This window comes from Sinocyclocheilus anshuiensis, unplaced genomic scaffold (assembly GCF_001515605.1).
Source record: "Sinocyclocheilus anshuiensis isolate Anshui unplaced genomic scaffold, SAMN03320099.WGS_v1.1 scaffold344, whole genome shotgun sequence".
Classification (NCBI taxonomy): Eukaryota; Metazoa; Chordata; class Actinopteri; order Cypriniformes; family Cyprinidae; genus Sinocyclocheilus; species Sinocyclocheilus anshuiensis.
In genome coordinates, this window is record NW_015557066.1 from 295,370 (window position 1) to 309,339 (window position 13,970).

At 38.0% G+C, this 13,970-nt stretch overlaps 1 protein-coding gene and 1 pseudogene across 4 annotated transcripts in view; one reads left to right on the forward strand and one right to left on the reverse strand.

Moving 5' to 3' along the window:
* LOC107676661 (protein RUFY3-like) overlaps positions 1-9,863 on the reverse strand; it is a 15,550-nt gene extending 5,687 nt beyond the window's left edge. The window contains exons 1-13 of one of the 4 annotated variants that reach the window (XM_016471278.1): positions 7,627-7,810; positions 7,225-7,536; positions 5,280-5,339; positions 2,931-3,104; positions 2,628-2,745; positions 2,434-2,535; positions 2,210-2,333; positions 1,990-2,054; positions 1,814-1,879; positions 1,635-1,704; positions 858-950; positions 587-670; positions 287-454 (exon numbers count right to left, since the gene is read on the reverse strand). In XM_016471278.1, the coding sequence (XP_016326764.1) occupies positions 287-454; positions 587-670; positions 858-950; positions 1,635-1,704; positions 1,814-1,879; positions 1,990-2,054; positions 2,210-2,333; positions 2,434-2,535; positions 2,628-2,745; positions 2,931-3,104; positions 5,280-5,339; positions 7,225-7,402 (1,302 nt within the window). In that variant the 5' untranslated portion in view covers positions 7,403-7,536; positions 7,627-7,810. Of the gene's footprint in view, positions 1-286; positions 455-586; positions 671-857; positions 951-1,634; positions 1,705-1,813; positions 1,880-1,989; positions 2,055-2,209; positions 2,334-2,433; positions 2,536-2,627; positions 2,746-2,930; positions 3,105-5,279; positions 5,340-7,224; positions 7,811-9,380 lie in introns of those variants that run through there. The other 3 variants (XM_016471277.1, XM_016471276.1, XM_016471279.1) reach the window with 3 other exon arrangements.
* A 2,746-nt stretch (positions 9,864-12,609) lies between these two features.
* LOC107676629 (C-X-C motif chemokine 10-like) overlaps positions 12,610-13,970 on the forward strand; it is a 2,140-nt pseudogene continuing 779 nt past the window's right edge.

A 13,970-nucleotide genomic window follows, 5' to 3' on the forward strand; every position in this document is an offset into this window, starting at 1 on the left:
ATAATGTGTTTTTTTAACCTTAAACCGCATAAACACATTTCATTACACCAAATACACAAAAGAATGTTCTTTTTAGCAACATCATATGACCCCTTTAACTCCTCCATAGTGTAACCTATTAATATGGGGAAGGGAAAAAAATATGTCCTGCTTACACGCAGCTTCCATGTGTGGAACAAGTCGGCGCTCCAGTGTTAAACTTGTGAATTGTGATAAGCGATTTCTAACGGAAAATAGCCAGGTTTAGTTATTCAAAAATGTAACTAAATAAGATGTTTACGCATACCTGTGACTTAACGGAGAGCTCATGGTTGAGTGTACGCATTTCATCTAACTGCTGTCTGAGCTCCACCAAAGCATCATGTTTTTCACAGATGTCCTTCTCTAGCATTTTCATGGACAGCTCCATCTCTTGCTTCATCCCTATCTGCACCTCCAGCTCCTTCTCGACATCCTACACAAACATACAAACACACTCTGTTTCTTAAGAATTCAGGTTCTTCAGACTTGATTTTTTGAAGACCCCACATCAGAGATGAATCTGAAGATAAAGACAGTGATATACACACATTAATGTTTTACTCACCAGTCTGAGCTGAGTTTCCTCTTTGAGCTGTTTGCGAGTTTCCCCAAGCACTTGACCGTTTGCAGTACCATCTGCCCTTGATGCCTTCAAGAGAAACACAGGTCAAATATCAGAGCAAAGAATGTGACAAAACCAAAAAAAGTATGTTATAACCCTACTGTGAACTACTATAAGCTTGTGGCTTGCTTTTGAATAATGAGTAGCAATCACTGTTGTTCTATTGAATGCTTGTTAACAATCAGCACTGTGGGATCAAAACAATGTTGTTCACCTTGCGACTAGACTCCACCAAGTAAGAGCTTTCCTCCTTCACCCTTTCCAGCTCCTCCTGCAGAGTGATGATCCTGTTGTTTGCAACGGCAAGCTAGACACCAACAACAACACATGCACAGACAGTTGTAACAAGAAATTGATAATTACTAGCATCTATTCACAGCTAGTTATCTCGTTACTTTATTAAGTCCCAGAAACCACAGTAAGTGTGTCAATAAACCACATACACTACCATTAAAAAATCTGGGGTAAGCACTTTTTTTATTTACTTATTTTTTTTGGAAAGAAATTAATATTTTTAATCACAAGGACGCATTAAACTAATCAAAAGTAATAGTAAAGACAGACAGTAAGTTATAATTTTACAAAATATTTTTTATTTGCTGCTGAAAATTCTGCTTTGCCATCACAGGAATAAATTACATTTTAAAATATATTAAAAATTTCAATTGTAAATTGAATTAATAATAAATAATTGAAATTAAAATTATACAATTGTAATATTTCACAATGTTATATTTTTGAAATAAATTACTGCAGCCTTAGTGAGCATAAGAGAATTCTTTGAAAAACATTTTTTTAAAATCTTACTGACCCCAAACTTTTGAACAGTAGCGTACAGTATACACAGCTGTGTGCATGAATATGTCATGTGAATTCAGTTCTGCTAACATGTAAATTATCTATCAGTTCTGTAAATTATTTTTCTCCGGTTTATTATGCTCTTGTATTTACCACAACTTCAGTAATCAATTCAATTATAATTATTACCCACCTCCTCTGTAAGTTTTGAGTTGGATTTTTCCAGCGCATCCACTTTGGCTTGCAAGTTATTCACTGACGCACTGGGGAAGGGGAATTTAGAGTGACAATGTGAGATTGCTCATGCTTTCCAAATGAGCAGCTAGTCACAAACACACCCCACAAGGCTGATGTTGGGTAATGGGACTGCACCTTAAATGTCTGTTCAGTTCCTCAACGTAATTCTTCTGGTCAAGAATAGCTGTGATTTGTCCATCACTGCAAACAAAAAGCAGCTTTAGAGGAAGCTCTGAGATTTTCACGAGTAGTCCAAAACCTGTCAGACTAACACAATTAGCTTCCACTGAGGAAGTTGAATATGGACTCACCCCTCTGTGCTTTTGCTGCTGTGTGCACCGTCTTTCAGATACATGGAAAAATCTATGACTCCAACCTATTCAGAGAGTAGAGGAGATCTTATTACCCTGTATCACCTGTTGGCCAACACACACACTCAAAGAATAAAGAAAAATGTAACAAAGATAATGCTTTGTTCCATCATATCTTGTCCTTCATTACTTGTGTGCAGTTAAACTAATTAACAAATACCTGTGAGTCTAAATCTTCTCCCTTCATGCACAAGTTAGCATCAATGACATTCAGGCCCACCAACAGCCCAGCGATCACGGCTCCCTCCTCCTCCATCATAAGAGCATTGGGCTCATAGAATTCACTGAGGAACACAACAACAGCAAATATAAGACATTTACAAAACTGGGTCATAAAACCACAGTTATGGCTTTTATATTAAAGACCAAAAGCTGGAACTGTACCTGAGAAGGTCTTTTCGGTTGATGATGGTCTTCATGTAGTCTGAGAGCTTCTTCTGCATTAAAGCCAGACGAAGCCATGCTCTGCCTCTTCCTAAAGGGGTTCTGGTATAAAAGAACAACTTTAGAATCAGAAACGCAGTATGCATTTAAAAAACAACAACAACAACATGTTCAAGTTGAAAATTATTTCTTACTTGAGCCCAGGAAGGTCTTTGACGCTGGCTGTGATCTCACCAGCCTCTGGAGTCAACTTTTCCACAAGCTCCAAAGGACCCCAAAAAGACTTATTTTGACCAAGGAACGTCTTCTTACCTTCAAAAAAAAAAAGGATATCTTTAGAAAAAAACCCAACTGAAAACAGACTGAGTATACACAGCATACCAAACAGTAATTATCAAAATTAACGAGCAGATGATTACATGATTATTGCGTAAAGGACACAAATGAATGATTACTCTGAGGACAGTGGAATTTGGGTTGGGATTTGTTGCACTTACTTTTAAGCCCATGTTTCAGACAGTGCTCCATGACGACAAAAAACTGCTGCAGTGGGGCATAGTCTGAGTCCAGTGTGCGGCCCAGGTTCAATGCAGACTCAATCAAGCCCTTAATGCTCAGCTTGGCCATATTCATCAGGTTAAGCCTCTCGATGGCAATGGGGTCCTTGGGATCTGGAAATCAAAAAATTCAAGCATGAATTAAAACATTGTGGTAAAATATGATTAAATTCTCCCACTGTGACTTCTCCTACACACAGTATTTAACACGGGTGTCAAACTCAATTCCTGGAGGGCCACAGCCCTGCAGACGGTGTGTTCCAAACGGGATATATCGCCCTCCGAAGGGCACTTCGGAGTGAAAACAATCATGGCCCCCATATTGAAGGGTCGTTCCAAACCGAAGTGCTCAAAAGTGGCCACTTCAAAGGGCCCTTTGGAATGAAGGATTTCGAAGGGTACAACTGATGGACACTTCGGGCTCCCATGAGCATTTGCGCAGATTCTTTGCATGATGACGGCGCCTCCGTGTGGGCACGTGATGATGACGCAAGAAGGGCACTTCAAGTAACAGTTGTTTGGTCCCCTACACCCTTCAACCCTTCTAAGCTCTCACTCCGGAGGGTAAACCCTTTGAAGGGATTAGGGCTAGGGATGAGCCCGTCCGAATGGAAAGCAGTTTAGCTCCAACCCTAATTAAACACACCTGATCCAGCTAATCAAGTCCTTCAGGCTCAATTGAAAACTACATGGTTTGTGTGTTGGAGCAGGGTTGGAACTAAACTCTGCAGGGCTGCGGCCCTCCAGGAACTGTGTTTGACACCCCTGATTTAACAGGTTTCAGCATGAGATATAAGCAATATATGAGGGTTTGGAGTGGACTGGAGATTTTCTCAGAAAAAGACTTCATGAGAACTTTCCACTGTTCTGCGGTTACGTGTTTTCCTCCATGTCTGGCATAGATTTATGAAATTCTGGTTGATGCGATGTGTAATGCATCAAATGCAGACAGATTTCATCCCACCATCTCAATCATGCCCAATCATGAATAAATAAAAAGTGTGTTTTTTAACTGAACAGATGATTGTTGTGAAAGCTGTTGTTTTCAGGATAATCTCAATCCAACCTTACAATGCATCACAAAATAGATAAACTACAGTAAATCAATTTTTACTAAACAGAATTTCGAGTTTGAGTTCTCAAGCCTCACCCTGTCTAAACCAAAACACACCCACAGTAATGCAATCATTTCATCATCAAGACTCTCAATCCATGTCTGTTCACGAATAGCAGTGACCTTTTTCATGAGGACATGCAAGGACTGGCAAGAAAAAAGCTGCTATACAGTATACAATTTTACATAAATATTAGAAATATATTTTTCTTTAAAATCACTTGGGTTGATTTTACAAATGGGCCAAGATGGGCTCATTTGGCATTTAGTTAATTTTCTCATCTCAGTGCACTTATTTTGCACAAAAATGTCTCATTGCTTTTAGGTGTTGAGACAGGAGAAATGATCCAGGAGGCAGTGGGTCATTTTCACAGCACATTAACTTTTAACATGAAAAATGATAACACGGAACAGTCTGTCAGTTTAAGTCTTGTCATTTCAGCCCAAATTTATTTTAAATGGCCATTACTCATTCAATAATATTGAACTGCTAATGCAACAACAAAAATGAACAGTAAAACCAACAGATTTTTACTAGTGTTTCAGTTTATACCATGTATTAAAGACCTCCTTGTAGCTTCACACAGTCACACAGCAAAGACTGAGTCAAGCCATAGCTATTCATATCTATGCAAAGGTTATACAAATCACAGAAACCATATTCTTTCACTGTAAGAACACAGAGATTGTTTTAGTGTGTGTTTTAGTGTATAAGAAGTCTCTGAATCATAAATATTTCATGTCTCTTACAAGGTCTACAGGGAATTAATCTGAAGATCCAGAAATTGATCACTGATAATGCTGATAAAACCATGCGATCAACATGCCAAATCAGCCAGAGAATGGGGTGGGCGGGGAGCCAGCCAAAGTAAACAGGCCAGACAAGAGGCATCCAGCAAAATGGGTGGCCAGATATTTTGCTAGCTAGAGAGCTAGTGAAAAAAGTCACAGAGACAAAGCTTTTGATGGAAACATCAAACCATAAGGAAGGCAGATAAACAGACACTGAAGAAGAGACGAATAAAGAGAACATGAGCACAAGAGGTGAAGCTATAGAAGCTGTGGTGCAAATGTGCCATTCAGGGAGGTTGGTTTGTAAAGACAAGGCCACATGGCCACACCTGCTGTGGTTTTAGGATGAGGTGGACTGGGGAGAGCGACGCCACCATACGCACCTTTAAACTCATCAAGCATTCGCATTTGCTCCACCAAATCTGTGAAATCCTCCCATGAGTCTTTGCAAAAGGCAATGGAAAACAGAAAAAAAAGCAGAAAAGGATTGTGTCATGCACATCATGGGAATAAACCAAAGCAACAACAAGAGGGAATACACATTATGTTGTAGGAAATTTGGGTGTAGACTCTTATCTACAGAGCCAAGCTCACTCTCTCTCACTTTCATACAGAAGCACTACAACCGAGACTATTAATAGCAAACTGAGTGTCGATGGTCATTAAGAGCCACTATTATAACGTGTCAGCAAATCTGGATCAGAAGACAGTTACTATGAAGTAATTTGACTACACTAGACAAAGGAGCTCAAACAATGCTCTTCTTGTCCTGCAAGACTCCAGTGGCAACTTCTCTAAACCGATTTGTTTGACAGAAAGCCTCGGGAAAGAATGTAATATTTCCTTTTCATCCACAGCACTGGAATAATATATTTTTTGTTAGATTCATTCCACGACAGCTTTAAAGGGATAGAACACCAAATAAAAATTTTTTAAAAAACTGCCATTGTTCCAAACATCCCTCTATGACTTTCTATCTTATGTGGAACATAAAAGAAAGGTTTTCGTCCATAAAATATCTTCTTTTATGTTCTACAGAAGAAAGTCACACAGGTTTGGAATGACATGAGGGTGAGTAAATCATGACAGAATTTTCATTTTTAGATGAACTGTCTCTTTAAGATTTTCTACAGTATGTCGCTTGGCTGAGGGGGGAAAAGAAAAACCAAAAACGAAATCAAACCATAAATGACACTTAATGAGGCAGAGCACACCAAATACATTACAATAAACAGTTGCATGCAGTGAAACAAAACAAGGGCAAAATGGCAACCAACCAATTACTGACTGATATGCAGTGGTTTAATTGAAGAGAATATTTGTTGTAAAACATCTATGAAAAAAATATACTGGAGAGATCTCTGAGAAAATAGTACTCTCTTAACTTCCTTTGGCTCTGAACCCTGGGTGCCGAGGTGACATTAAAAAAGTAATTTGTTTATCACAATGTGATAGTGAGGAGACCAACAAGTCACACAGTTCAAAGGTGATGCAATTCGTGAAAATGCACGACCAACAAATAACTACTTCTGTAGTGTATAATCATCTCAGAGGACGACTCTGTAAGCAGACCTTATCAGATAATGTTTTCTATTCCTTGTCTTGCCACATGCCTGTTTCCTGCTCGCCCAATGCAGATAAAACACATTAGATTGAACTGTTGCTGTTAGTGGCTCCTGATCACATCTTCTCTACTGCCCGTTGATCACATGCCTTCAAGACATTTGATTGAGTGGGAATCTCAGGTCCATCTCCAGGGCAGCAGTACTGTGTCCATATGATGTCCTCTTTTAACCTTTGGCAAGGTAAACCGTGACTCTCCAGTAATGCACTGGATTAGCAGAACAGTTGTGAGCTCTGACACCATCCCTATTCTAGAAAACAATTTATTGCCTTATTTTTTCCTTTAGAAAAGTTAATAAATTAAAAAAAATTGAGAAAAAAATGTGCAAAATGCCTTTTATTTTTTATTAAAATCAACAGAAAAAAAAACATATCAAACAATATTAAATTTGTTAAAGGCTCATTTTTATTTTTGTTTATTGGAGGTACTTTCGTTCTGAGGGATTTTCCGAACAGTGCAGTGCTCATTCCTAATTTGTGCACTGTGATAATACTTTAATTAGAATAAAATAGCACATGAACAGCTTCTCTCAAATCATTCAGTGGGAAGCAAACCTTCATGCACACTTGTGCTCCGTAAAAGCACAAGCACTACATTTCCAGGCAGGCCTGTGGGAATGCTGAGAGCATGATGGTGGAAGGTTGGGCCAGCACCGCCCAGTGCGATAACAGCCACAGAGGCCTAGTGATGCTGTGCGCGCCTACCTTCATGAGCCGGCTCGGGATCTGGCGTTAGCGAGATGTCATTGAGCTCGCGCAGGCACAGCCATTCGCCATCCACCGACACGCGGAAGTTGCATAGGTAGATGGTCTCTCTGGCAGCCTGTGTGATCTTGTCAGTGGTGGGGGTGGGGGCCTCGCTCTGGGGTGTCAGATCAGACATGGTGACTCAGCTGATAGCTGCTGCGACAACAACAACACTTACGATGACGGCCCTCAGTGAAGAGTCAGGAGCAGTGAATAGGAACAATGACGATTTGTTTTTTTTGTTTTTTCAAATCCAGTCCAAGCAAGAATCTTCTCCAGCACAAAGGAAGAATGAAAAGAGAGTCAAGGAAAACAAAGAAGGAAGGAAGGGGAAAAATAAACAAGCAGTCCAGGGCAAACCTGACTGAAGGGATGCTATTCTTCTGGGGCTCAATAGCCTTGTGAATGAGCAGCGACAGCTAAAATCCTCCGTGTGAATAAAGGCTTCAGTGCTCTCTGGCTCAGCACAGCCAGGGGATTGAGATGCCGTGTAAGCCTCAGCGCAGCTACAATCAGAGATGTCTCTTTCTCTCTCTCAGTCCCTCCTTCACAGCCCAGCTGCTTGCATTCACCGGATTGGCTGCATGCGCTGCAAATGGGAGGGTGTTGATCAAGATGGCTGCCGTGATGCTGAGGAGGATTGTGGGAATCACGTGAGCAGATGGTGGAAGGGGGGCACAGTTCCCGAGAGGCCTGTCAGATACGGGGGGAGGTGGGGGTGGGGGTGGTGTGTGCTGTTGTCAATGATCCACATGCCGCACAAGAAAAGGGCGGAAGTCCTACTGATTGAGAACTAGAGCATTGCTGATAAAGCTGCTTTTTACTGGACAACAAGTTTAAGAGGAGCAAGCATGCACTTTGTGTCAAATTAATAAACATGATGCAAAAGTTATACAGATATTTGGTAAAAACGGTCACACATATCAACCACTAGCCATCCTGGGGTGGTACTGTAACAATTTGAATAATAACAAGGTAGACTTTCTTTTGTTAAACCGGTACCTTTGAAAAGAGAAGAACCTCATGTGCAAAGTCATGTAAAATGGCGTTTGAATATTAGCAGTAATCTATTAGTCAAATTGTATTAATTATTTACAAAAGAAAAGCACTTATGCATGAAAACAATCAATTAGAAACACATTTTATGAAACTGCATTGGGTACGGACAAAGGTTTGTGTCAGTAATAAGGAATTCAGCAAAGATGCACTGAATTGAAAGTGACATTTATTGTGTTACAAAAGATTCATATTTCAAATAAATGCTGTTCTCTTTTTTTTTATATAATCCTGAAAAAAAAGTGTACAAAAACATTAAGCAGCACAACAATGTTTTCACCATTAATAATAATAAGAAAAGCATAAAAAATGATTTCTAAAAGATGAAGTGGCACTGAAGACTGGAGTAATGGCTGCTAAAAAATTCAGCTTTGCCATCACAGCAATAAATTATATTTTAAAATGCACTAAAACAGAAAACAGTTATTTTAAATTGTAATATTTCACAAAATGATTGTTTCACTGTATTTTTGATCATATCAATGAAGAATGTAAGTACAGAAGACTTCTTTCAAAAACACACAAAAAAAATAATCTTACCAACCCCAAACTTTTGTACGGTAGTGTATCTCTAAAACTATGCAGATAAATGAAAATACCAAATAAATTTTCACATGAGAGTAATGTTACATCATTCAGTGATGCAGTTCTTAGCCATATATGTCATTACAGATATTACCATAATACTGCTAAGTAATTCAGGAATAACTACGAATATCACGAATAATTTCTGATTTGTGGACATAAAGGTTGTGGATATCTACATCCATAAAGTAGGTGTAATCTTGTTTACATGCGAGCTGATGACAGTTTGTGCTAGCTGTGGGCTATTTATTTACTGATGAATTAGAAGTCATAATTTCAAGAAAAAAACACCAATCTAAGAAAGACAGAGCTACTGCAAACTTGCATAAACGTCGCAGTGGCTGTCATTGTGCAATGTTGTTGACATTGAAACATAAGGCTTGTGTCAAATAATGCAGCATGTTCAAGTGAACCAAACACTATCAGATCTTATCAAACAAACCCATATGCAGACGATCATAGCATATACTCACTCCTTGTTTTCTTGTTAGTCTTCTCAATCTGGAATTCATATCGCACTGGGACAGGAAGAGAAGAGCTCGTCTTTGTAAACTGTATACTTGAGTTATAAGTTAGCGCCTCCTTAAAGTAAATCACCGAGGCAGGGGAAAGAGACTCCTCTGGACTGTTGGCCGTATGTCCATCGCTGTCCTGCATGTGGGGTTTGAGAAATTCATTAGATGACACTAGAGTTTCTGAAACTTCAGTGCTGAGTTGCTCCGATGTTCCTGAGCTCTGGTCCGCCATCTTCAGTTCAAATTCATGTGACCACTCTGCGTCAACACACCCGTCCGCTAGCAGCTCTCAGTGGAAACTAACGCAAGTTTATCCAAGACTCTTTAGGACAGTTAATACAGTACGACTGTATAACTTCTGTTGTTCCTAAATCCGTGGCCAAAACAATAAAGAAATAAAATGTTATTGTAGTACGGGTCATATGGTGTGACGCATATCATCAGCTGGGTGAGAGCATTTAAAGGAACAGCTCAGCATCATTCCACTTTAACCTAAATCAAAGTCTTGCCTCAATACAACGGGCGGACCACAACTGTACAGTTCATGGCAGGCAAAATGTTACATTTATATAACTTTTATATCATATTGTTATAATTATAATTTTAAAAAAGCAATTTGTGAGAGATATATGCAGTATTCTATTTTAAATAACCGAAAGAAGCCTCCACCAATCAAGGAATTATATAGCCTGCAGTAGTCAACATTTGAAGTGGATCAAAAAAAGTTAATCAAAGTTGTCCTAAGACGAGAACGGATATTGCTTTGGTTTTGGGACAACTTTGATGAAAGGTTTTGATCCATTTCAAATGCTGACTACTGGATGCGCACACACACACACACACACACACATACATACAGTGGGTACGGAAAGTATTCAGACCCCCTTAAATTTTTCACTCTTTGTTATATTGCAGCCATTTGCTAAAATCATTTAAGTTAATTTTTTTTCCTCGTTAATATACACACAGCACCCCATATTGACAGAAAAACACAGAATTGTTGACATTTTTGCAGATTTATTAAAAAAGAAAAACTGAAATATCACATGGTCCTAAGTATTCAGACCCTTTGCTGTGACACTCATATATTTAACTCAGGTGCTGTCCATTTCTTCTGATCATCCTTGAGATGGTTCTACACCTTCATTTGAGTCCAGCTCACATATGTGTATATACTTGTGAGCCATACTCTTTTATTTCTCAGAAAGAATCTCTTAAATGCACTTTTCACTTTCTCACTTTGTTTAACTGTCTAGTAAACAGTGGACATATATGCACCACAAGAGAATTTCGTCATTTTTGTCTTTTTTTTTTTTTTTTTTTTTTTTAAATAAAAAAACCTTATCAACACAGTGTCATTCCTACCATATCTTAAATTATGTGCTAATTTCCCATAAACGTCGAAATAAATAGACCTTAGTTCAGTGGTTCATCCTGGTCCTGGGGACCCCCACTCTGCACATTTTGCATACAGATAGGCTATACAAATTGTGCAGAATGGGGGGTCCCCAGGACCAGGATTAAGAACCACTGCCTCATTTTTACAAATATGTAGATGCACCACTAGAGAGCGCAATCAGCAGCATTTTGGTTAAATGTATTTTTTACGCCTTACGCCTTTTACATTTTACGGCTAAATGTTAAGCCTTCAATAACTCCTAATTCTTCTAAGTAGATCTAAATTTTTTGCTACCCCTAGAACTTTTCCACTGGTAGAACATGGCTTTATTTGTCATGTGTTATATAGATGTACAATTTATTTATTTGGTCGTAAGTGCCCATGTACAGAAAAAAATCTCCATAACCTTTGGATAATGCAGGTGGCCAGTTCTTACATCTTCTATAAGCATTGGCCACCTAAATTATTTACAGAGAAAAATAAAATATTTGGGTTTTGTTTTTCTCTGTAATCTTTGGATAATGCAGGTGGACATTGCTTAAAGAAGAGTTGCGTGTGATGTCTTGTAGATATTTCTTTTCGGGGGGATTGCCAGACTGCAGTTATTCCTTCAGCATACACTCACTATACCCTACCAGACGACTTCAGATTTTGCATAATTGTGTGTTATATGACGTAGTAAATCTTGTGATTATCTATACAGCTGCATTTCCCTTCTTATGCTGAATTTTATTTTTTCCTGTGTTCCTAGTTCCTAGTTTCTGTTTTGATCCTTTGCTCATATGCTTTGTTCCATTTTCTTTGATTCCTGTGGGTTACGTTTGTTGGCTTGTTTGCTTAGTTTACTCAATGACACTGTCTGCTTGTGCATACACGTATCAGATTTACCCTTTTGATTTTGTTAAACAGAATTTTGTTACACATATTTGTGCCTGGATCTTAATTACACTCATTCATTATTTGCAGCAACCTAATGTGAAGTGTACTGTAAATAAAGTTATATACATTTCGCACTTCTAAGCCAGATCATTTCTAGAGTTATTTAAGAACAATTCTGCCCATTTCATCACTCACAAGTGAGAGTTCAGTTCAGTTCTTTAACCATCCACTCCCCCTCAATAACCTTGGCACAGGGGATGAGTTAAATTTCCCCTTATCTTCACCATTAAATAAGGAACAGAAATGAAAACAAAGAGGCCACAAAGAAATCAGCATGACATCTTATGACTGTGACCTTCTTTTGAGATGTAGGAAATCTTCAACCTTCTCAAATCTCACATTTTTATATTGTATCAATTTCCTTTCAGAAATTCAATGAATATAGAAAATTGAGTAAAAGCATACATTTTACTTCATGATTATGAGTACATATATCTATTCTATTATTGATTAATCATTCCTCTTGTCCAAACACTGGACCTTGTTATTATTAATTAGACATCACATACAGTGTGTAATATCTCTGGATGTATGAAAAGCACATACTTCTTGCTGCAGTTGTGTTAGATATACAGTGTATTAAACAGATACATAACCAGAGGAAACAAAGCTTTCAGTTATAAGTCTTCAGTTTAATATTTTGTCTGTGTTTCAAGAAAATATATTTTTTTAATCTGCTGATCACTTCCTTTCCATAACATGCCACATGATTTGATCAGTCGTATCTGTAACATACACACCACTAATAATATCAGGTTTTGCTAAAAACATTTGTACGACCAATGAAACATAAGTCCTCTGTCCTCTGTATAGTCAAGTTAAATTCAACCCAGTTAAATACATTCCTGTATGGAAAGTACGTGAAAAGAACTCTCTTGAGGAAATACAGTCTCTTCCCAAAAGGCAAACAAACTAAGTAAGCAATCATATGCTCAGAACGTTTTTATCATTTGGTAAACATTAATGTTTTACCAGTACTAAGACCTTGTTAATATAACACTCACTTATAAATGATAAAAAACGTTATTCTGACTGGCAAAAAAATGTTTTCTTTCTTCTTGCTTAAAGCAAAATAAAAAATTATTAATAATAATGAATTAATATTGTATTCTTTGTGCTGTCTTTCTCTCTGCATAGACTAGGGACATTTAAATGCAGATAGACTTTCAAATGTCAAAACAAGTGGTCATTTCTGTTCCATCCAGGCAAATGTATCCTCAAGGATGATGGATGTGTTGTTGAGAGCATTTCATTGGAAGATTGGAAAATGAAAGCAAGTCTGTGCTTTATAAGGAACGGACCGTATAAGAAGGAAACATTTCTCTGGAGCTGCCTGTGAGGTGAATCATGAATCAGGCTGTTCTCACACTGCTGTGTGCTCTGGTGTTTGGAGTGACTCTTACACACTCTGCAGGTGAGCTAAAACCTATTGTCTTTCATTACATTTGCATCATATATACACAGAATAATTAGTATAGCCTTTTAGTTACACACCGTTAAAAATTTAAGAAAATATTAAAACTTAAAAGATCATGTTTCCAAAAGTTCATGTTTCATCAATGAAAGTATGAACATATATGTATCAAAATATGACATTTCTAAACTTTAAATGGACCGTAATGGATAATCTACAGCCGTCCTTATTGAAAAATAGTGTATCAGTTTTTATATCATTTGTCATTACACAAAAATATTTGACCACAGAATGCAGTGATTGTCCAATCAGAATTAAGTATTCTAAAGCATCCAGATATCATGTTTGTTGAGGTTCTGTTAAATATACATAACAAATATCTCTTAATTTGTGTGTTTGCGTGTTTTGGCATGAGGTTTATTTTCTGTCAATCCAATCAGTGACTACCGGCTTGGAACAATAGTTTTCCTGCTCTGGATCTGCTTTGTACATTAGTCCTTAAACTTATCATAATTGTGTTTAGGGCAAGCAGGGGGGCTATCACAACGCTGTTTATGCAGAGGCAGACTGCTGAAAGCAGTGAAGCCCAGATGGATTCGTGCAGTTGAATTGCTCCCACCAAGTCCCTCTTGCTCAAAGACGGAGATTATGTAAGTATGTATACGAGTACTGTTACATGATAATATTTATACATCTTTATTTATTCTAGAGATTCATTTTTGCAATGTAGTTAATGAACATTGTAATTAACAATTGAAAGTCCGCAATTGCAGTGAAACGATTGAATTTGTTTCTG